Source organism: Panulirus ornatus, chromosome 38 (assembly GCF_036320965.1).
Source record: "Panulirus ornatus isolate Po-2019 chromosome 38, ASM3632096v1, whole genome shotgun sequence".
Classification (NCBI taxonomy): Eukaryota; Metazoa; Arthropoda; class Malacostraca; order Decapoda; family Palinuridae; genus Panulirus; species Panulirus ornatus.
The window spans coordinates 2795481-2820247 of record NC_092261.1 but is presented as its reverse complement, the minus strand read 5'-3'; the positions used below and the strand labels follow the sequence as shown (position 1 = coordinate 2820247).

General features: G+C 37.2%; 1 protein-coding gene across 1 annotated transcript in view; it reads right to left on the bottom strand.

Annotated features, from left to right (window-relative positions):
• LOC139760796 (uncharacterized) overlaps positions 1–20911 on the bottom strand; it is a 46848-nt gene extending 25937 nt beyond the window's left edge. Inside the window, exons 1-9 of the mRNA XM_071684405.1 lie at positions 20705–20911; positions 15478–16154; positions 14005–14139; positions 12651–12761; positions 7315–10828; positions 7154–7282; positions 3496–3676; positions 2244–2346; positions 12–134 (exon numbers count right to left, since the gene is read on the bottom strand). Of these exons, the coding sequence (XP_071540506.1) occupies positions 12–134; positions 2244–2346; positions 3496–3676; positions 7154–7282; positions 7315–10828; positions 12651–12761; positions 14005–14139; positions 15478–16071 (4890 nt within the window). The 5' untranslated portion in view covers positions 16072–16154; positions 20705–20911. The remainder of the gene's footprint in view (positions 1–11; positions 135–2243; positions 2347–3495; positions 3677–7153; positions 7283–7314; positions 10829–12650; positions 12762–14004; positions 14140–15477; positions 16155–20704) is intronic.
• Positions 20912–24767: the final 3856 nt, after the last annotated feature.

Sequence of the window (24767 nt, the reverse complement as noted above, 5' to 3'; positions counted from 1 at the left end):
TACTGTCTAACCTCCTTCTTTGCTATTTTAAGGTTGATACTAGAGGTATATTCAAGGCTCTCCTTGTCAGCAGAGATCTTATCCTTCTCCATAGTGCGTTGGTGAACTTCTTGCCATGCCTGCTCCACTTCAATCTAAAAATAACATTAGTGAAGGCTTCATATAATTGGTATGCACTGAAATTCATGGTCTAAAATCCACCTTATGAAAAAGTATGAACTGACAATACTGTACTCAATTCTGATATGAATTCACATACTGGGTATACGTATAGTTAATGCTGCCACAAGCTGAATGGCTTACCTGACAATAAAAACACAATTCAGGTTTATATACAGATACACAGCATCTGAGTGTCTTGTACCACAGCTTGGACTACTGATTTCAAAGAAAAATGTTTGGTGAACTAAAGAAGCAGATGCTTTATAGTAATACAATGGAATCCCTTTTCATGAAAAAGTGAAGGAGCAAGACCAGCAAAATTTCTTAGTAAGTTAGCAGTGAGAGTGTTTACTGCTCCAATGTGAAATGCGAAGACAATGACAAGGTCATTTTCTATCTATTCTGTAATTGCTGCTACCACAAATCTCTAATGTTTCAAGTGCACACCTCAATATAAGAACTCATGCAAAAATAAAATTTATATCAATCTAGTATACTCTCTAACTGGAGAAAAAAAAAGAAAGTGGTGCCAGAACTAATAATGTAATAAAAGGAGTCAATTCCTAATCTAAGAGTTGCACTTGTTTTAACTAGTTAAAGAAATAAAATGGCCTCATTCATAAGCATACAATCCTTAGCAGCTGTATATAATGTAGTATCAAAACCAGACCTTACTATCCACTGATAAGCCACACAGACAGTATACTCCATGGTTTACCATGACAATTTATTTTACCAGATTTAGTCCAGCAATAGCAAATCACCCATCCCTACCCTCTACCTCCATATACCACATCGATCCAATTCATTCTATCTAATAAGTGAAATAAAGCTGATACCAAAAGACGGATATATGTTCTTCCCATATATTGAAATGACCATAAAAGGAAGAGGGATGAAAAAGGAGGGAAGGAAGGAAGAACTGAATGACATTTAAATAGGAAAGAGCAAGCTTGGTAATTTCCAACTGTGCTGGGTTTAAGAATATATGACAGGCATACTAATGGAACAAGACATTTAAAGAATGCCACATGAAATAAATTAACAACAGAAAAAATAAGGCCACTGAGAGGCTATTCTTTCTTTTGACAAATAAGCTGCTTTTTGTTTACTCTTTCATTAGTTTTTTGAGGCATCCCAAGCTTCATTACAAAAGCTAATTTCAGTTTGCACTGACATAAGTTCGGCAGTTACTTTTCAAGGCATTTTCTTGATTAATGATTACTAATACTAATTTTTTTAATCAAAAGGCACTGATGAATATTTACTTCTTAATTCATAAAACTAAAGCAAAGACTGCTTTGAGGAGACAGCAATAAGGATGGAAAATGTGAATACTTTGAATAATCTTTCTCTCCATAATGGGGAAAAATGATAAATATAAAACAAGTTCAATTTATTATGTGCAATATCTACAAGAGATGGGAAACTATATTTCTGTTTCAAACTTCAGACTTATGCTTAGCAACCTGCCTTATGAAGGCAGGTGAATCAATGGTACACTAAAGTGCCCCAACACAATATCTGCCATCTTCAAACAAATGTTTCCCTTGGGGAAGCTAATACCAACAAAATAATAAGCCAAAAGATCACTTCTCCAAACGTGATCTTGTGCAGCCAATATAACAGGGGAAAGGATAATGCAGCCTTTTCACAATGCAAGACAAGCAGAGAAGAGAAATTTTGATGTTTTTGAAACCAGAACAAGTCATTATAGTTCTCAATCCTAAAGGAATAATGGACTTCACTCGATTTGGGTAAAGGACATTTTGTCTTCCCAGCTGACCGCTACTGAAATTCAAACCACTAACTCACTGGAATCAAGAGTGCCTTGAAGACCATCTGTTACGGTTTAAATCTACTTATCTCATGTATCTGATGAGGCTACATTCAAGACGTGATAATCCACTTCATAAATATTGTCTTTTGAGAGCCCATTACACAGTCTAACTTAATTTCAGTCTTTAAACTAGTTAACCACAGCATCTGTTTCTGCACCTCAAATGTCTTCTTTCATGATGGAAAATAATGAGCCTAATGTTAACTATGAATTTCAATTCATGGATGGAAGTGAGACTCACCTGTAAGTTGCGAATTCGTTCCCGGAGCTGCTGAGCAAGTCGTGAACTGCCAACAGAGTCAGACAGACTCAAGGAGCATTCATCTTTCCCATCTTCAAGTGACCTTAATAAAGAAAAAAAAAATTCAAGAGGACATAGGAATGCATAAACACGAGAAATTGTATTCCCAACAAATTGGCTAATAAACATGTATAGCAATACAAGTATGACATTAATATGGCTCCAAGTAAAGAAAATAAGTTATTCTAAACAGAATACTTTCAAAAAGTCTTTGCTAAATAAGTATATTTCTAAAAATTGAAACATTCCAGCATTCAGCATGCTTGAGTATTACGACTTGGAAAAACTCCATATTATTATGCAAAATTAGTAGCAGATCGTAGGCATCCAACAACCATAGAGGTATATTACCAGTACTATCTGCCTGGGTATCAGGAGGGTTTGTGATAGCTGCATAGTGAGCCAGCACTTCATTGATTGTCAAGTTACACTCCTCTGACCCAGGTAGCTGTCTTTTCTTTCTGCCTCATCTACATGTGGACTGCTGGCATTTTGTCCACAAACACAAAATCTCTCTTCCTATCACACACAACACTTGACAATACTTAACTAACACAGCTCAATCTTCATAACTCTAGATTTCCTGCGGTAAGTACTACGTGCTAGCCCTGCCTTTTGGCAAAATGGTAAGAGCAATAGATAGAAGTAGTAGGTAGGTACAATTAGGTAGGACTATAAGGTAGAAACATTTGATAGAAGTGGTAGGTAGGAACATTAGGTAGAAGTCAGTAGAAACATTAGGTAGGAGCCTCTGCAAACACTGTGCTAGACTGGCCCTTTGCCAGTGGCCTATTAAGGGTGAGGAATTAAAAGATAAGGTGCAGCAATGAAGTTCACTAGTTATGGAGACTCCACTGCCATGGCCAACCCCTTGAGGAAGATCCTGAAGGGAACAGGTGTCAGAGATATGGACAGATAGATAAAAGCAACTATATGACCCACAATCTAATACATTAATCAAATTCGCAAAGAGTACTTATTAAGTCTGAAGGTGTTATCATGTATTTCTCTTGAGTTATAAAGCTAACTAGTATATGTCCAGAAACTGACACACATACATAGAAACACAAGGATATATACACTTTTGTAGTGGAGGGATATAAAAATGAGTAAATCTATGGCATTACACATTTATGTGTACTGTTTATAACACACTCAACTTATTCCAAATAATATTTTTTCTTACACCAACCTGACTTTCTTTTGCAAATCATCCTTTTCTGCTGTCACTTTGACAAGCTGCTCCTTTGCATTATGCATCTGTCCACTTAAGTTTCGTGAAACCCCAACCACTTCCTCAAGTCTAGCAGCCAAGCAATCATTTTCATTCACTAAGGTAATAATGCGATCCTGAAGAATCTGCTTTTCTTTCTCTGAAAAATGAAGTCACTTTTGTTTAAAAGAAGCCCAAAGGTATGATACACTATTCAAAACTGTCACAATATTATTTGTTTACATGTAATAGCCATTCCCACTTTGGCATCAAGAACAAGTGAAAAGTGGTCTGATGTGCATACATCCACTCTCAAGTTGATACACATAACATACTGAAACCAGAGCCTATCACCCACAGACTTTAATCACTTCATATGCTCTGATTCACCCCAATAACAGTATGGTAGTCCACATATACCAAACAGGTACAATTAATGTTCAGGTCCCAATTTTTCAGCCTCCTTCACTCCATCCTTCCATCCCCTTGTTCTCCTCACTTCTAACATACACATTCTCATTTTCAGTTTTTCTTTGCTTATCCTCCCCATATAAAACAACAATTTAAGCATATCCTGGTCAGTCCTCTCAAGCAGATTGCACTTACTACAACACCTCTTTCTGACACTGCCATTCCTTTTACATGAGCAAAACACCTCATGCTACACATCATCCTCAAGTATTTCATTTCTAACATATCAACCCACTTCCAAGACTCACATCTACACAATGCTTGAACTACTATACCTTCTAACATACTCATCTTTGCCATAACAGAAAATAATCTCTCCTTTCACTCACTCTTTAAAATCTCTTTTCATAACTATGGCTTCACCCTTCGTGGTTCTATCTGCTATCACATAAAGCATAACATTTCCTCCAGGTCCTCCTTGTTTCAATTTACACTTAAAACCAACTCATCCCACTCCCTGCTGCATCTTATTATCTTCCTTTTACTCATAATTACCCTAAACTTTCTCCTTTTACACACTCTCCCAGGCTCTGTCAGCAGCTTCTGGAGTTTCTTCATGGAGAATGCCACCAAAGCCAAATCACATGTAAATGGCAACTGATTTACCTTATATGCTCCCACCCTCTGCCTTTTGATCCTCTCATTTTCTTTTTCTTTTTTATGTTAGAAGCTAAGCCACAGACAAAAGTCCACATCAAAGCCAGGCCTTAATTTAAAAAGGTTAATGAAAGGGAAAAAGAGACAAGGGAAAGTATTCACGAATTATGCAAGAAGTTAAAATCCTCTTTTAAAATGTGCCAGGTCACAGTTAATGGAAAAGAAATGAGAAGTTAGAGAGTTCCAAAAAGAAATGAAAAGTTAAGAGTTCCAAAAAGAAATGAAAAGTAAGAGAGTTCCATAGCTTTGAGTTGTTGGGAAAGAAACAATTATCAAAACGACCTGCCCTTGAGTTGCCAAAGGCCACACAACAATCATATGACACAGCAGTTTACCAAATACTGTGTGGTCTAGCTAGTGGTGTAGGCACACAAGCAGCCAGCTTTTGAGAGCAAAAACCAAAGTAATACCTACAGAAGAGGGAAAGTGAACCAACAATTTGGCATACGGCAAATGCATCAAGTTTTGGGATTAGCCTGAGGAAGTCTATAAGTTGGACCACTTTCGACTCAACTCTGAAGTAAGGATGCAGAGCTAGAAACCATCCCAGATGTGAGAGCAGTACTCCATAAAGGAATGAATCAATCCTTTATAAAACAGAGAAAATGTTCAGAAGAAAAGAAAATTCAACATTCAAACAGGACTCCCAGTTTCTTAAAGGCACACTTAGATATTTCCGTACTGTGGGGCTTCCAAGACAGAGTGCATGTTATGGTAATACTAAGCATTTTCATCGAGAGGTGGAATTACAAAACTCTTGAATAAAGGAAAGTTGTGAGAAATTTCCGAGAGAGAGAGATGGGCAGAAACTGGATCTTGGAGACATTCAACTTTAACCAGATTTTGTCTAACTCATTGATATATCTTTTCCAAGTCTGAGTTTCCTGAGGAAGTTAAGATGAGATGCAGATCAAGTGAGAGGAGGAGGAGCAGAATTGAAGAAATGCAGAGCTCAAACATCAGTGTATGAATGCATATGGCTGTTTGTGGAAGAAAGGAAATCGTTGATGAAAAGAAGAAATGCAGAAAACAAGGAAGAGCTTTGAGGGGCACTGCTGTTGATGGAGAAGGGAGGATAGGCTGATCCTTCAACAACCATGGAAACAGCTCAGACAGAGAGGAAGCTGAACATGAGGGAGGAAGTCAATAGAGGGAAGCTTAGGCGTGAGACCCAAATGCTATACCCTGTCAAAAGCTTTGAATATATCAAGGGCAACTAAATAGGATTCCCAAAACTTTTTTAGGGGTGATGACCAAACATTAGTGAGATGGGAAAGAATATCACCAGTGGATCTTGCCTTAAGGAAGCCATACTGGTGATCAGAGAGAAGAATATGAGATGCAAGATGTCTAAGTACAGAGGAGTCAAGGAGTGATTCAAAGACTCTGGAAATGGTAATGTCAAAGCAACAGGATGATAGTTAAAGGAGTTAGAATGGTCACCATTTTCAGGGATGGGATGTACTAACACATGCTTCCAAGAGGAAACAGAATAGACGAGCGAGCACAATGCAAGTTCAGAGGAACTCTCCTTTAGTACATGGAAATGGAAGCCATCAGGACTATAACCCTTGCTTGTGTCCAGAAAAAGAGGTGCTTTTACCTCCCTTACCATCTCATCTATGAACAGATTAAAAACCAAGGAGACATCACTCACCCATCACACATTTGCTCTCTTTTTCAGTTCTTATACCATTCTCCTGACCTCCTATTGCTTTCTCATATGCTCAATCCAACTACTTGGACTCCTTTATGGATAGTATCCATAAACCTATCTTATATCTTTCACTAACAACATAACTTCTTCATTCTTTGCTCATCCTCTGGTTTTAGTGCATTACATCATAAACAGAAAGTGGACATGTGCAAATGGGTGAGATGTTTTTCTATTCCTGACACTACCCTGCTTGGTTGGGAAAAGCAATCTGTATCTGTATAAGACAAAATATATTATCATATCAAGATTTTTAGATTATGTGTTTCCCACTCATTTTCTCTGCAATAAAAATGCATATCTAAAATTCCAGATTACTCTATGACACTGATAGTGGAAACTCGTTTCAAATGTTACCATATTACCGAAGAAATCAAGTTACTATGAGGGGAACTCAAATATAAGCACCTTAAGTGTAAACCTATATCATCTTGTTTCAATCTACATCTGGCTAAGGATTCATTTGGAAATAAGTTGTCTAAAATGAAAAATAATGACTTTACAGGCCTTACTGGGTATACAACAATAATTCACATCCTCTTGTTAGCCTTATAAGGCAAGCAAAGATTAATTACTGGGCACTTAAAAGACATATAACCAGTGCAATTCCTAATCTGCTAAGGAAAAAAATAAGTTAAGTAACTGGGCCTTGTAAAGAATGCAATTATTTCTAATCCTAATGTAATTAAAAGAAAAAGAAATTCTTATTTTCCTGTGATTTATGTAGCAACTAATTCTAATCTATATGACATGCTTTACAAAGCATGCAACTTCATGAAGTCAAAGGCATAATACCTGCTTGTTCTAACATCTGTATCCAGTTCTCCTTTTCCCTTCTGAAAGTTAAGTTGAGCAGTCCTTCTGACTTTGGACCTTGTCCTGTTATCTGAGTGTTCTCTTCCTGCATGTTCTTGCCCAAGGCAGCTCTTCAATGGAGCACTGGGATGAACTTTTGCTAGACACCTGATGAGGACTACCCCCCTTCAGAATACTGTTCTGCTGACTTCTGCCTGGTGAGTTAGGAGACCTCATTTGTGTACTACATTCCTTTTCATCTTCTTTCATTCGTGAAAGCCTTAGTCTTGGTGAATCTGTTTTCTTTTGTGACAGTTCAATTTCATCATCAGATGAATTTGTAATCACTGATTTCATCACACCTGTTAAGCTTTTGTATTTTGCATTTGACTGTTCAATAACCTTACTATAGGCTTCTTCTGGAAGTGTGTTTATTCCCGCAATTTTGTTTCCTTCTGCTTCTGAACACGTATATCTTATTTCTTGATTAATACCTACTTCCTGGATAGCATGGGCATTACCAGAAGCCATGTGATTCATCAAAAGGGTTGAATCACCAGATCCCTCAGCCTTAACACCTGCAATACTTTTCTCTTTACCTTCTTCTTGTGCTAAATTGAGTTTCCTCACCAGTGAGGTGTTTTTATTGGTTAACAAGTCTATTTTCTTCTGCTGCTGTTCAAGGGTTGTGGTTAACTCCTGGTTTTCTTTAGCCAACTGAATCAACTTTGATTCAAATTCAGATTTGTAAGATGATTGACCAGAACTCAATCTTTCATCAATATTTTGTATTATCTTACCATATTTTTCCATGATTTTCATCACTGTGCATTCAAGGTAAGTTTCTGATGTCACAGCAGATGATTTTAAATCTTTCAGACCACTTGCAATTACTTCATTCTGTCTTAATAACTCCTCTAGTTGTGGGATTAATTTGGTATCCTCTATTCCCGAATGCTGGTTATCAACATGATGAGTACAGTCTACTGCAATGACTTTATTTCTATCACTGTTCATATTTCTAGATGAAATGAAAATGCTACCTTTTTCAATGACTGGGCTTATAATACCCTGATCAACTAATGCAGTGTTGTTAACATCTGAACTTTCTTGGTGGTCAGAATTTATAACAGATATATTTTCAGCAGTTAAATTTAGTGTTGGACTATGAACTATACTTGAAATACAGTCATTATTCTCATCAGCAATATAATCAGCAATTACAGGCATAGCCTTCTTTTTAGCATTTTCATTGCTATCAGAGTTACAAATAAGATTTATGACTTTTCTGCTTGTATCTGTCTCAATTTTGACACCAGCAGAATCTTTAACAAGAACCTTGTCTAAGCATGCTTCAGGTGCTACATTCTCAATAAGGGCTATAGCAGAGTCATTAGCAAAACCTGTAAGTGTAGTACCATTAGCAGCAAGAACCAATGTTTCATGACTACGAGAAACTGGGATATTCTGAATTGCACCAACATTATCAGGTTTTCTTTTAGCTGTTACACTAATAGTGACACCTGCAGCAGTCTGGTTAAGGACAGTTGTAGAATCCTCACTTCTCTCAATAACAGTTGCAATGCTATCATCATCACTACCAGGAATGACATAATTTACTTGGTAATTTAATGACTCTGTCTGACTGCTTTTGTCAATTTTAACTATTCTAGATTTATTTTCAATTACAACTAATTTCTGTGCAAAATGCTTGTTTTGTTCAGACAGGGCTTGAATCTGTGCTTCCAGTTTTGCAGTCTCCAGATCTCTCTCGGAAACTTCTTCGCTAAGTTTAAAGTTTAATTTCTCTCTTTCTTCTCTGAGTTTCTTTATTTCAAAATTAAGTTTCTTCACATCTCTTGTAGTATCTGATTCTTCATCAAAAATATGGTCTTTCAAGCTGCTCTGAGTCTCTTTTACATCTCTCTCCACCTCTCTTTGAGAACGAAGTTTCTCAGTTACTTGTTTCCCACCTACACCTATATTTGTCTCTTGCTCTAAAACCCTCAAATGTTTCTGATTTTCCTGGTTCAACTGATCAGTATCAACCTTTAAGCTATTTTGGGAGTCATCCACAACTAATGTCTGAGTCTTAGCACAGTCCAACACTTCTTTATTTAGTGAGTATAATTTATCCTCCTTGGCACCTGAGCTCTGATCTATAACACTGGTCACTGTACAGGTTAAGCCACTGCTTAAATGTTTATCATCTTCACTGTTCACTTCATTGGTTTCTGTTACATCTTTACTGCTTCCTACTTCCTCATGTTCTTCTTCACTAGTTTGGGCTATGAAAAAAGTGACTGCTTTACTGGTATGTTTGGCTGCATCTGCTGTTTTTGGAACACTATCTTCCTTTAAGTTCTTTTTCAGGGACTGGTTTTCTTCATTCAACGATTTAATTCTAGCTTCAAGAGCCAATTTTTCTTGGTCTACTTTCAAAATTGATTCACTAGTCATTCCTTGAAGAAATTTATGCAACTGCTGATTCTCTCTAATAAGTTCTTGGATTGTTGCATTGATAGAATTGATTTCACTACTAAGTCCACTATCTCCAAGACCAGGCAAATCAGCCTCATCATTCTGTAGCTCATTAATTTTTTCCTCATTTTCAAGGCTTTCCATAGACAGGCTAGGAAACTCATTTTGATCCTCATTAATCATGCTAAGGTAAGTTTCACAAATGGTCGTTCCTGTCTTTCTCTGTAGGTTAGACTCCTCTTCACAGCTCTTACTTCGACTTTTATATTTCTTAATCCTTGCTTTCAATTTCCTATTATCAACTTCTTCCAAGCTCTGACTTCTCCTCAGACGTGTCTGCTTTCGTTTTGAGTTTTCATTCTCTATCAATTCCAGCTCCTTCTGTGTTGCACGATGTGCAATAAGTGACTGAAGTCTAGAATCCAATGCCTGCTTCCTAACCATAATGTCGTCAATATCTTTTCTCAGTGACCTAGTTTCTTTCATAAGTGGATGATGAGAATTGTCTTGATTCTGAAGGCTATCTAGCCTGTCATTATGATGTCCATTCTGGTAATGAAACACACCTGTGTGACTTGATGCTGGATATTCTACAGTCACATGTGATGGTCCAGGAATATAATCTGTCTGACTATTGGAATCCATTGGGAATACCCTTGAATATTGTGATGTATCATTTGCTATCAAATGAACATCATTAATACTGGCAGTTTTTTCAATACCTCTTTCAATTACAGAGCAGTGTGGAGAAGTAGTTGGATAAGCACTTCTTGGATCCCCATTTTTAATGCTATGTAGTCCAATATGATCATGAACGGTTTGGAAGCTTTGGAATGCACCATCTGTGAATGTACTTAAGTTTCTGTTCACAGCATCTGAGCAAGGTGATGATACAGGAATATCATTCAATCGTTCTAAAGGTTCATAACTGTTGACAATTTTCTCGGTTGGTCTTCCATCAATGTTAACATTTCCTTGCCAAGGAAAGGGTTGCTGACTTTGCTGGTATGATGGCTGATGGTTTCTATAAGTATGGGCTACATGTCTAGAATAATGGTCATGTTTATCAGATATGGTACTACTATGGCCCTTGTTCATATTTTCAAGCCAATGGGTAGTTTGTTGTACATGGTGGTGATGAGCATCTCCTGAAAGATGAGATGCTTCACTTCTTGCAGGGCGAAGTGTGGAAGCCTGAAAAAATTACAAAATATTTCCAATCAACACCAAAACATGTTAGTCATGATCATCAGCTCCTTTCAAGTAATATATCCAACTTTTCTGTTTTGTCACAACACAGTATGATCCCTCACAGAGATACAAGTATCTTATCTATTGACATAAATCACAATGACAACAGATAAAACATGCAAAAATATGTGACTTTAGAACCTTCAGAAAATAATGCCTCAAAAATATAATCATGACTTCTGACAGGTTAAATTTACCCAGGTAGTCCATCCACTTCTAACCATAAATATTTTGGTCAGTCTTTCTTTGTCTATCCTCTCCATCTGTCTGAGCTATTTTACCACAAGCTTGTAAGCTCTTTCAATAAGAATGCATTCATTTGCACAACTTTCACTTACACTGCAATTCTTTACATGATCAATCTGCCTTACACAACATACAACTAATCACAGCTATCCAGTGGTCCACTACTCTGTGTTTCTCATATGGTGACCTACAAAATACCTAAAAAGAAAATGTAACTATGAAAAAATGTTTCAAAAACTGTGCACAGCAACAGCAGGCAAATTGTCTGCTGGTGAGTATGGCATCCACCATGACAGCCAGTGTGATGCACGTGATTTATGGTGGTCAAACAAACTACAGTGTTCATTGTAATACTGAGTACAACTTCCTTCAACTGCGGACAAAGACAGCATGAGGGAAAGTACCAAAGCAAGTCTTGAGTTTCTGGTATGGGGGAGAAAAATCAGGAGCTTTCGAGGCACAATTAAACATCAAACTTGAGGCATTTTGATGCTGGTCAGCATGGTGTTGATATCCCCAGTGCTCTTGGTTTTCCACAATATCAAAGATAAAAATATGTGAGCATGCAAACACAAAGGGGCAGCCTGCCTCCAAAGTGAATCCTTTTGGAGCTCTGATCACTCATACTAGAAGTAAAGCTACAAAAAACATGGAGATAATGTTGAATGGCTAGCTCAAAGATAAAAAGGAATGCTTGTATGTATTTACTGCACTGCATTTTTACTTAAACAATATTTTCAAGCAGTATTTCTTGCCTAAATACTTATATCAACAATATATCTGTATTGCACTGTACACTAAATCTCTGCTTGATGTTGGACAAGCACTCCTGGAGAACATAACTAGGAAAATCACAGGATGTAATGGGATGAGGGATTGTGTTCTTGGCATTGATTTCTCAACCAAATTTCCTCACAAAAACTGCAAGTAAAATGCCAAGACCCATACAGCACAAACACATAGGGAATACAGCCTTACCCTCTGAGTGCATCACAATATTTCAAGAACATTCTCCTAGTGTGATTTCCCATCAGAAAATGATATTACTATTTTGAATTCTATCTTATTTTTTCAACACAGGAAAACCATGAGGTTTCTATTTATGGCATTTGAATTCCTTGGAAATCCAATCATATAATGAATATTAACATTCGTTATAAAAGAAAAGAGGAAAATGTGATTAACAGCATATAGCATAATATTCACCCAGCTATTTTACTCTAATGGGTATTACGACTTCCCATACATTGGACGTCTTTGCCATGTTAAGTATGATAAAATAACTGCCAGTTATCTTCAAAATCTGCTGTCAAGTACAAATGCAGTTCCAAGCATCAACACAATTCTTCATATAATATCAACAGCACTATCCTTAAGCATTCACAGTTTACCCAGAGATATAAGACTAGAAAATAGGACCATTCTCAACTATACATAGAAATACTGCTCAATATATTCCTACAGATGCCTGTCAATACACTACATGGGATAAGTGTTACAACATGAAAGCATGGCTCACCAAGAGGGGATGTTGCTCATACGAGGACAATGTTTGGGTTAGGTTGTGCAAAAGACTAAGAATCTCCTCCAACTTGGCCTCATCAGTTTTAGGCTCTCCATCACCAAGCCCCTGTAGAAATTATACAAGAGTAGCATGCGTATACAGTTATGGGTGAAATGCAGTTCATGTTAAATGGACAAATCAAATACAAGAGTCATAACAAGAATTCAATTGAAGAATGAGACAATACTTTTACGACTATTAACATAATTACAAAATAAGATATAAACTACAATGGAAGCAAATCAATCACTAAACTATTACGATTTTTAGTATATGACTGCAGCTGAGCACCTGATAATATGCAATGTTCACTAAACTATCACGATTTTTAGTATATGACTGCAGCTGAGCACCTGATAATATGCAATGTTTGCACATGTGCTATGAAAAAAGACATTCTCATAAAGGCATCACTATGTAGGCAAAAATGTACGTTTTAACACAACAAACAATAAAATATAAAAGCAATACACAAGAATTTAAATGTACAGATGAAGGAATTCAAAAAGCATGACTTTGGATCTATCACAAGACAATTGATTTACAACAGTAAAGATCACGAGTTTCTTCAAACCTAAGGTCCCTCCTTGATATATACCAATCTTTCTAGCAACAGAGCAAGAGGAACACAGAGAAAGTTTGATCATCTAATCACAGAAGGATATACAGCAAATCAGATGGCTGGAAAAGTCGGATACCTGGGTGTTTTAATATTACAAATAGAGTACACAAAGTCCATAATGATTGGGGCTAAAAAATGAGTGGATTTTGGATTCTTATGGATTCTTAATTTATGAGCCAAAGCCTATAATCTGAACACATAAACTTCATAAAAAGTTTAGTATAACTACTGCAAGTTCTTAATGGTATGTTTGATAGCCAGATATATTACTGCACACACCAAATACAATATTAAATACATATTTACTAAAACTATGGTATAGTACTTACTCAAAATCTTTTCTTACCTCCACTCTCAAAAAGTATCATGTAGACTAAATTCTGGCACATACATAAAAGCTAAATTGCTGGGGTGGCATAAGGTAAAGCTGAGTGTTATACAACAAGAAAGCTAGCATGAAAGATGCTATGATTGTGCTGGCATTGGAGAAGGTGAGTTAAGTCTCTTCTGCTTAATAAACATGCTAAGATGACCAATCTACTAGTTTCACTGCCCAACTATGAGTATAAACTATAAACACACATTAACTCAGAAATATTTACATTTTCTGATATACCTTAACTGTTAGGTAACTGAAAATGGGACTCTTAATCACAAAATTTTAACAAGTTGCAAAATAGACCTCACCTGAGAAGTTCCAATGGAAAGTTGGCTAACAACTGTGGATGCTCTATGTTGCTCTCTCTGAAGGTTAGCCAAATCTTGAAGCCGACGGTGTTCTAAAATAAGGTCATCCATTGCCCTCAAATTATGCTGCGTTTCCTAGTTAAGATAAAGATAAGGCATATAACTGATTATTGTTTGCAGGGATGTGAACTGTAATAATCTGAAAATTTATGTTAAAACTTTGTTTAGTGCAAATACAACACGTAAAAAGTATGCTATTACTTCAGAGCATCAAAATATTTCTTTGGAAGATAAAACTAAAATAGAATAGAATACAATAAAAAAAGATCACAATGGCTCAAGAGTAATATAATTTACACTAATATGCATACTGTAATTAAAGGCTACTAAAGATGTCTCAATTTTCATATTATAAGAATTTTGTACCAAAAGGAGAGTGAAAAAAAAGTAAGCAGATATCTTTGAAAGACATGAAATGAAGGCTGCCCTCAATCATAGATCGCTGTCACTAACAAAAATGCAAAGGTGTGCAACTAGAAAAAAAATCAGGATATAAAGAGATAAAAAAAGTAAGCATGTATCTTTGAAAGACATGAAATGAAGGCTGCTCTCAATCACAGATCTATGTCACTAACAAAAGTGCAGTGGTGTGCAACAGACAAAAATTACGATAGATAATGCAACGCTTAAAAGAACTGGATATGTGAGAAGCAGCTTCTAAGAAGGGGCAAGACACATTTTAAGGAGATGGGAAGTTTGATTGTACTTAGCAAGTATATCAAATTAAATCTGATCCTTTTCAGCAAGTATATCAATTTAAATCTGATACTTTTTAAACATATAACTTTCAAAGATGAAAAAACTGACAAATAATGCTAAGAATGTGTGAATATGAGTGTAACTATGAGCCCATAATTTCCCTGCTGATGATACAACTGCTACAGTTTATATTTACACCCCAAGTGATTATCTGTTTACATAAAATATTTTTTACAATCTCACACAAACCCATAAACGAGTAATACAAACAATTATGGCTGTCCCTGAAAATATATACTTCATGTTGCTGCTTGTCACCAATAAGAAACTGCACAAGAAGCCCACCTTGACAATGTTAGCAATAAAGTTAAAAAGCCTCAAAGATAATTTCCTTGAAAAAAGTGATGTTAAAGCACTGATAAAATTGAGAGGACCATTCACCTTCTAACAAGTTCATACATCATGTAATGTGAAATGTGTGCAATGTGTATGAGAAGGGTGGAGATTAAAAAGTAAAACTTGTTGTGCGTACGTGACATAAAATGATCCAGGATGCAGTTACAGATTGACACTGTCATCACAGCCAAGCCCTTAAATATCTTTTTGATGACTATAACTATTTGAACCACAGAAAGCACGAATTGCTTTAAGAGCAAATAGCTTTGCCTCATATATCTATTCTATAACCAGTTAAACAAGTATGCTGAATATTACCTTCAAAATAGAGGAGAGGAACTTGAATTTTTTCCAAACCACAGGATCAATCGACAGCTCAGATGAGCTATCATTTCCTTTATCCGAGTATAAGGATGTGTTGAAACTTGTTTCATCAGGACTTGTTTCAAACATGGTCTCTTCTCCCTTTTCATCATCATCAACTCCATTAGTACTAGACCTTATATAGCTCCTTTGATTGCTCGGATCATTACTGAAGTCTGTTTCTTCATCTGGATTAACTTCTTCATGTTTCCTTATTCTATACTCTGGATCTCCAGAATTTCCATCTCTTCTGACCGATCCTCTACTACAAGTATTAATGCTAGGTTCAAATGTGTCTGATTCATCTTTGTCATTATTACTCGCTTCATGCTCCACCACATCAGAAGGGCTGCTATGAGATTTTTCTGACCCTTGACTCTGAAGATTCCATTGTGACTTGCCACTGTGGGGAGGTGACATTCTTGTACTCTCCAGGGTTTTAGAACCTTCATCAAACTCAGTGCCTCTCCAAGAGGCTATGGCAGACTCAATGCTTCTGCCTTGATGGCTCAGATGGCTGTCCCTCATGCCCTCTTCCTTATCCTCCATGTCCTTTTATTTACCTTGAGTAACTTGCCTCTTGCTTTTTATGACCCATCTTTGTTTAACAGGCTGCAACATTCTTCAACAATCTGAAGAGTGAACATCACAAGTCACTGTCATAATAATCTTAAACAATCCTACCTTACAGGATTACAGTAATTCAGAATTTAAGGTTCTAAAAGATTACAATATTGTTTTCACTGATAAGATTCCTTCATTACTTAAATTTCAAAGATTATTAAAAAAAAATCTAAAATAATGTTTTAAACGCCCCTAAAATCTTTGTTCATTGCCAATTTAAAATTCATGGAACCAAAACTTAAACACATGCAAAGAAAAAAGCAGATAAAATGAACAAAGTAATACATCCACACTCAGTGTGCAAGATACTGAAAGTGTTGTTCAACAACAAAAGAGAGCTATCATAAGTAAAGGGTTATGTTATTTCACCTGAAAAAACTAACAAATGATAGCACAACACAATACTACTTATCAAATTCTCATAAGTGTTCAATCAAAAGATTGTTAGAATTAGATAAAGATTGCAGAGACAGCTCTAGCTACTAGACCCCAAGGAAAAATATCAAAATGATGAGAGGATATCTTTTTTTTTTTTTTTTTTTTTTTTCATACTATTCGCCATTTCCCACGGTAGCGAGGTAGCTTTAGGAACAGAGGACTGAGCATTTGAGGGAAATCCCCACTTGGCCCCCGTCTCTGTTCCTTCCTTTGGAAAATCAAAAATGAGAGGGGAGGATTTCCATATCCCCGCTCCCATATCTATATCTATATATATATATACATATATATTTTTTTTTTTTTTTTTTTTTATACTTTGTCGCTGTCTCCCGCGTTTGCGAGGTAGCGCAAGGAAACAGACGAAAGAAATGGCCCAACCCCCCCCCCCCATACACATGTACATACACACATCCAGACACGCAAATATACATACCTACACAGCTTTCCATGGTTTACCCCAGACGCTTCACATGCCTTGCTTCAATCCACTGACAGCACGTCAACCCCTGTATACCACATGACTCCAATTCACTCTATTTCTTGCCCTCCTTTCACCCTCCTGCATGTATATATATATGTATATTATCCCTGGGGATAGGGGTGAAAGAATACTTCCCACGTATTCCTCGCGTGTCGTAGAAAGCGACTAGAGGGGACGGGAGCGGGGGGCCGGAAATCCTCCCCTCCTTGTATTAACTTTCTAAAATGGGAAACACATATATATATATATATATATATATATATATATATATATATATATATATATATATATATATATATATATATATATACACATATATATATATATATATATATATATATATATATATATATATATATATATATATATATATATATATATATATTATCCCTGGGGATAGGGGATTAAGAATACTTCCCACGTATTCCCTGCGTGTCGTAGAAGGCGACTAAAAGGGGAGGGAGCGGGGGGCTGGAAATCCTCCCCTCTCGGTTTTTTTTTCAATTTTCCAAAAGAAGGAACAGAGAATTGGGCCAGGTGAGGGTATTCCCTCAGAGGCCCAGTCCTTTGTTCTTAATGCTACCTCGCTAATGCGGGAAATGGCGAATAGTTTGAAAGAAAAAAAGATATATATATATATTTTTTTTTTCTTTTCCTTTCTTTGCTTCGTCGCTGCCTCCCGCGCCCGCGAGGCAGCGCAAGGAAACAGACGAAAGAAACGGCCCAACCCACCCCCATACACATGCACATCTATAAAGAATATAACACGGGATGGGTAGACAAGCACTGAACTTGCATTGTAATGCATTACAATGGTGTGGCGGATTTGCCTTGTGCTGCATATGTTATTCTGTTGAAAACCTTGCAGGACCAGCTGTGTTAAGTACTGTACCATGCAGCAGACTTACAATGACAATTCTAAAATATATCAGCATCTTAAAATAAAGAAAATTTCGTAGTCTACAAAGCTTAAAATTTTTCTTAAGTGCTTTAAAAAAGGCTGAAGCATCATTATCACTATTTTCTAACACCAAGACTCCCACAGCTTTGAGGTTGTACTCCACACAAGACGAACGAAACAAAAAACTTGTTTTATAAGACTATAATCCTTTCCATCCACTGCCAATAATATTCAGAATATGCATGACAACCTTTAAAAAAGCCAAGTACAACATCTTTTCCACTTCAGCTCCTTAAGTCTGACTTTTTATAATCAATGTTATTCTTCTGAATGCTAATCACTAGGGATTAAATGAAAAAAAGGGTTGATATATTTCACTGTAAAATGTTGTTAATCCAGCTAACTCGTGTTGCCTATATAAAAATTATGAAAGTCCAATCCTTTCATTACACTGACATCCTTCAAAAGGAAAACTTCAGTAAAATAAAGTTCTCTGCAGCTTATCTTTAGTTCACTACTAAAACAAATTCAATGATTCATGTCAAACCAGACTAGATGTAAAATGAGATTGCATATTGGCTTTATGTAATAAATACTCAAATAATTGACATGCTTTATATACACAACTAATCAATATCAATCCAGAAAGTGGAGAGAAACATTTCTCTAAAAGGGGCAATACACATGTTATGCAGAGTACTTCCCCTCAAAAAATATATAATAAATCATAAAAGTTGGAGTATACTGGTTGCATTATAAACTTTAAGGACGACAGTTTGTGTTGTAAATCTTTACTTATTCATGTATAATACTGATCCTTCATGTTAAAAATGTATTATTACAGAGACTCTTTCATTAATATATTACAAATAAAACATTAAAAATCAAGGTCAATCGTGGCCGCTGATGGATGTCAGGTGAGGTATTAGTGTTTTGTTGACTTATAACTGTTTCCCCAACTTTTACATTAATTCATCCCACAGTTTCCCTAGACTACATAGCTCTCATCCCTACTGACTTAATAATCACCGTTGTGTAAATATAATGCTCTAAGGCAACCCCCAACAAAAAAAATGTTTCCCTTAACACTGCACTATGTACATTACTAATGTAAAACTATCATTCAAAATGGAAACAAATGGTGATGCTGCACAAAACTAACATTTATTTATTTATTTTACTTTGTCGCTGTCTCCCGCGTTAGCCTAACCCACCCACACACATGTATATACATACACGTCCACATTCGCAAATGTACATACCTATACATCTCAACATATACATATATATACAAACAGACATATACATATATACACATGTACATAATTCATACTGTCTGCCTTCATTCATTCCCATTGCCATCCCGCCACACATGAAATAACAACCCCCTCCCCCTGCATGTGTGCAAGGTAGCGGTGGAAAAGACAACAAAGGCCACATTTGTTCACACTCAGTCTCTAACACTTGATCCAAAAATATTTGACACAAACCTTTTTAAAATCATTGTTTGGTAAATTAACAGTAACAGCTACACTTACTGGTATATTTCAACTAAAATATTGAGAATAATGCTACTGGGAAGGTTAGGTAAAGTTTCCTGTAAAGATGACAAGCTAGGTAACCCAAGACATGTGTAATCTTTCTACTATTCTCACCATCTCCAGAATTATGGTTGTAAGCCATCAGACAAAAGGTATAGTAACTTTGAGGGCTCATGTAGCCTAAAAAGTAAAATGTAAAAACAATAATACTACATTCTCTCATGTCAAAACTATTAATAATGAATGCTGGGTTCCACTCCTTACATATGACTTATTGCATTTCTCTATAAAGCTGATGAAAAGAATGAATATAAATTTTTCCTAAAAATACATGCATCTGAAAACCATTACTATACAGGTAAAGTTCTAATTAGAGGGCATGATGAATTTGAAAAAAAGCATACTAATGGACTACTTATGCTTAATAAAAAGGAATTAAACCAGGAAGCATGGTACAGAATATTTGTCTTTACCCTTTGTTAATGAATGTAACAGTATGGATGGCTCTGAAGATCAGAGAAAATGTGGGGTAGAAGTAACCAAATCACTTCCGAAAATAAAAAAAAAAAACACTTCATATTCACTCGCAACTTATCATACCTTAATCTTGATGTTAAATAAACAAATATTCTGGTGTCATTTGCATTCAGATGATGGGAGGTTTGTTCAATTACTTTTGTTGTTGTGCTTAACTTCTACCCCTGCATGCAACTAATACAGCAGAGGGAAAATAACATCAATGGTAATTGTATATCAGACTACAATACACAAAGTTTAAGCAAATTCTATTTCTTCATAGAGAGTATGTGAAGTTTGAACAGGTCTGTTGACTTCTAATGGTTATTCACTTAACTTTTGTATCATTTCCTTGGTTATCATAATCTTCCCCTATCATGTAATTACCTTAGTAAGATAAACGCAGAGCTCAAGTTGACGCTCCCCTGGTCTGACTCTCTTCCACCATGTACGAGGAGTCCATTATGTTTCTTTCAAATTCATGTCATTTCCATGGTGCCCCTAAAATTAGAGCTTTACTACATTATCAGCTAATATGTATTAAAACATTCTCAACGACCATTCATCACTACATTGCTTATATGTTGATATTTCGTGACATCCTTCCTCAGGTACCGTCATCAAATCCGGTAATCTCTTCATGTCATCCCATAAATTCAAACTCGGATTCTCTCCTCATACCTGTCCCTCTGACGCTGTCATGGCTGATGAATGTAGTGACTGGCCATCATCACCCACTGTCATGAACTAGTCTGTGACTGCAAGAACTTGAGTGCTTCCCAGTTGCACTGTAGATGTTCCCCGAGGCATCATCTCGTTTGTTTATATGGCTCACAGTCAATGACCAGTGGAGGGACACCTTCACTACCAACATGGGAAACCATCGCCACGTCCCGCCGCACGCGATGTGCTGCCATCTATTGTTTGTAAGTGAAAGCATAGTCCCCATTCCTCGTCCAACTTTTACTGATTGCAGTTTTTGCTTGAATTAACGTTAATAATCTGAATAATATATTGCACATGTAGAGGTCAATTAAGTGACCTGGTCAGTATGCTATCAAGTCTTTATATGAATTAAGGATCTGCACAAAAACATGGAAGTAAAAGCAAACATGCGAAAACAGATACCTATGATTGATAAACTTCATGGAATCATTGAACACTATCATATCAATCACATACAGTGTCTGGTTACGCAAACCAGTATGTGTACCTAGGGTGTAACAACATCACCAGCCATCAGTATATATCGCTATCGCCATATGTGTGATCACAATTTCCAGAATAGCAAAACACGCAGAATATAGTGCATGGATGCACCTGAACATGAACAAGAATTCTATGCTTTGAAATATTCAATTAATTCAAAAAACTTTCTGAATAACAACATTTGATAAATCATACAGTACAAACATAAAGCACTATCTTTTTTGTCTCAAATCCTTAAAGATTAGAAGAATGCATAAATGTTATAATTATTCTTATTTGCTTCACGAGAAAGATACGCGATTCCTCTTGACCAGATCGTGAAGACACTCCTGTATAATTTGATAAGATGACCCATTTTCTCTTATGTGTTGGTTATACTGGTTATACTGTCTCGTATATCGTAATAAATACTGTTTCTGATGACGGTGGCCAGGTCTACTGCGTACATACGTGATACACAGAGTCTTACTTATAACATCTTACAAAATACATTAATTTCATAGTGTCTCGTATATCGTAATAAATACTGTTTCTGATGACGGTGGCCAGGTCTACTGCGTACATACGTGATACACAGAGTCTTACTTATAACATCTTACAAAATACATTAATTTCATGAAATTATTTAAGAATGAAAATAATTGTATAAAGAAATAATATACCAGAGAAATCATCATATCTTTATGCATCTGGGGGCAGTAATATCACAATTTCATTACAGATAATTAATTGTTGCAAAACAAATTTTACCCGTGACCTTTGTTATTACGATATTCACAATCTTATCAACAAATCCCATTCCCATTAAATACGTCGATCTAGTATTAAAAAATAATGTAACAATGTGAAATAACCACTTAATAGCAGAAAACCGTAAGCTCACACCACCAACGGGAAATCTGTCTTACGTTACGAGATTCTTGCGCAGGTAAATGATAATATTTTCATTACACTTGTTTGTCACCCATTAGTTTAAATTTTCCAGTGTAAGCTTTACCTCCTCCTCACACGGCCACACACTCACACTTATTAGAACAATAAGAGACAACCGGTCAACACTTGTTAGTCGACCTCAATACACTCAATAGTAACTCATTACCACAGTATAATTTCATGAACGTCCGGTTCATAGTAGTTTCCGCTGAAGAATCTCTTACGGTTTCTCCTGACCAGACCACAGAAGCTCTGACACCGTCCCATTCTTAATTCTACTTGGCCATCACCATCTGCTACTTGACTTGCCTGTTAGGTATCAAGAATATGACACTCACCTCTAGTGGGACGAACCCATGCACTGTTTGGTACTGCCCACTCTTGACATCGGCTATTTGCCCGTCGGTAAAATGTGCTTAATTGGCGCCAACGCCAAACCGTCACAAACAAAACCTGCCACTTGTAATGTCAGAGTCACTTCAACGTGAAATAGACCTCATCTCACGCCACGACTGCGTTCATTACCCCCACCAGCATCTGGGCCACACTGGAGCTACTGCTGACTCTCACAGTCGGCTAACGCCTCTGCCAACCATGTCAACATGCTGTCCCTGGACGGACGACGATATAACCCACAAAGATTGAAACCATATCAAACCTGTCCATGATTGCTGAAATATAAGGTGGGTCTAAATCATGTCCTCAATAACTCATCTTTAGGAAAATGTACATCACGAATGTTTTCCTGGAAAGTTGATATTGTCACAAAAAACAGCTTCGCCTAGGATGGAGGAGCAGTGGTCTTGTATTTGCCTGCTGGAAAGTTTGGCCATATCAGGCTATGTGGAACGCATAATGGAAAATATCCGCTTCATACTGAGTTGTCTCACCAGGGCCGCGCCAACAGCTACTTCCGTGTGGATGGATGAACTACCCTCTCCACGCGGCCCAGGAACTGAACAACGACCCTTCCCACCAAAAGTAAAGGTCGAAATCTTAGCTTTGCACGACTATCTACCTTTGTTGCTCGTGTCGTGCACGGAGAACACCGGTGAGACGACCCATGTTCCCCAGGTGAGGCCTGGCAGGCTGGTAGGGTGGAAGGGGGGAGGGAGGGACCAATTTGTTGCTGTCAGTCTGGACACCACAGACCCCCCCCCACAACCCTCCTTCACGTACTGTTTTTATCTGCAGCCTCCCACTAATGATTACCGCACCTGATGACCAGCCTCTCTCTCTCTCTCTCTCTCTCTCTCTCTCTCTCTCTCTCTCTCTCTCTCTCTCTCTCTCTCGGCCAGGGAGGTACGTCACAGGTACCCACCTCCTTGGGTATCGGGAGGGCTTAAAGGACGGCTGAGCAGTGAGCCAGCACTTCAGTTGCTGTCAACTTTCACTCCTATGGCCCGGCTAACTGTCGTTTCTTGCTGCCTCACCTACACGTGGGCTCTTGGCATCCAGTCCACAGACATACAATCTCGGTACGAGTTACAAGGATATGAGTGTCTGATGAGTATGTGAGGGTTATGAGGTAACTGTGAGTGTACTACAGCTGATCTTGAGGATATGAAGAAATAAAGAGTGCCAATACGGGATAGGTATGAGTGACAGGGGTATGAGTAAAGAGTATGAGTGAGTAAAGGGTGCAAGTAATGAGATAAGTAATTGGGTTAAGGGTAAAAATGAGGAGCATGGAGCTATTGAAGACAATGAGCATGACAGATGAGTGAGCTCAGCTTGAAACTTGAAACATGAAAAGTGAGGAATGATCAACAAATATCAGCGAACGTGTGAGTGTGAGAAGTGAGAGAATCGAATGACTAAGTGTGAGTGATTGAGGGATAAATATGTGTATGATGAGAGTACGACTTACCAAAAATTGAGTAACTAAAGCACTAACACGAGAAATTATGAGGGGGAAGCAAATGACTGAGTGAGTGGTATCCATTGACGACCATGGCGAGTGAAAATGAGTTATGTGCGAATGAGGCACATGAATGAGTGGCGAGTACGACTGAGTCTGGGTTATGAGTCAGTGAGGGATAAACACCATGAGAGACAATCAGAAGGGAGTATGTGATTTATGAAAATAAATGAATAAAGGGATGAAGTAAATGGGAAATGAGTAAGAATGTTAATATGACCATAAGATGGAAGTTCAGAAAGGGGCGGTGTATACTGTGTTTAAAGGGGAGGAGTACAGAGTAAAAGGATAAAACATATGACTTACGAGAAATAGACCAGTAAACTTTATATGTAACTAAGGAGTCGTGGACGTGAGGCGAAGTACTTGTCAAGTCTTTACTCAAACTTATCCATGATGCTGCTTAGCTTAAAAACCCGGTCCAGGGAAACGTATGAATTAATGAGGCGAATGACGGACGCTTGTGGGTAAGCGTGAGTGACGAGGTTCAGAAATTGAATAGTCTCAAGGTATGAGTAAATGAGGGGATGAGTGGGAGGTGCAAGTAAGTGATGGGTTCAGCGAGAGATGAGGAGTACCTGTGAGGGAGGCATATGACTAAGTGAATGGCGGTTGTTAGTTATGGGCATATGTTAATCACATGAGTATATGTTAATCGGATGAGTAAATGTTGTGAGTGTA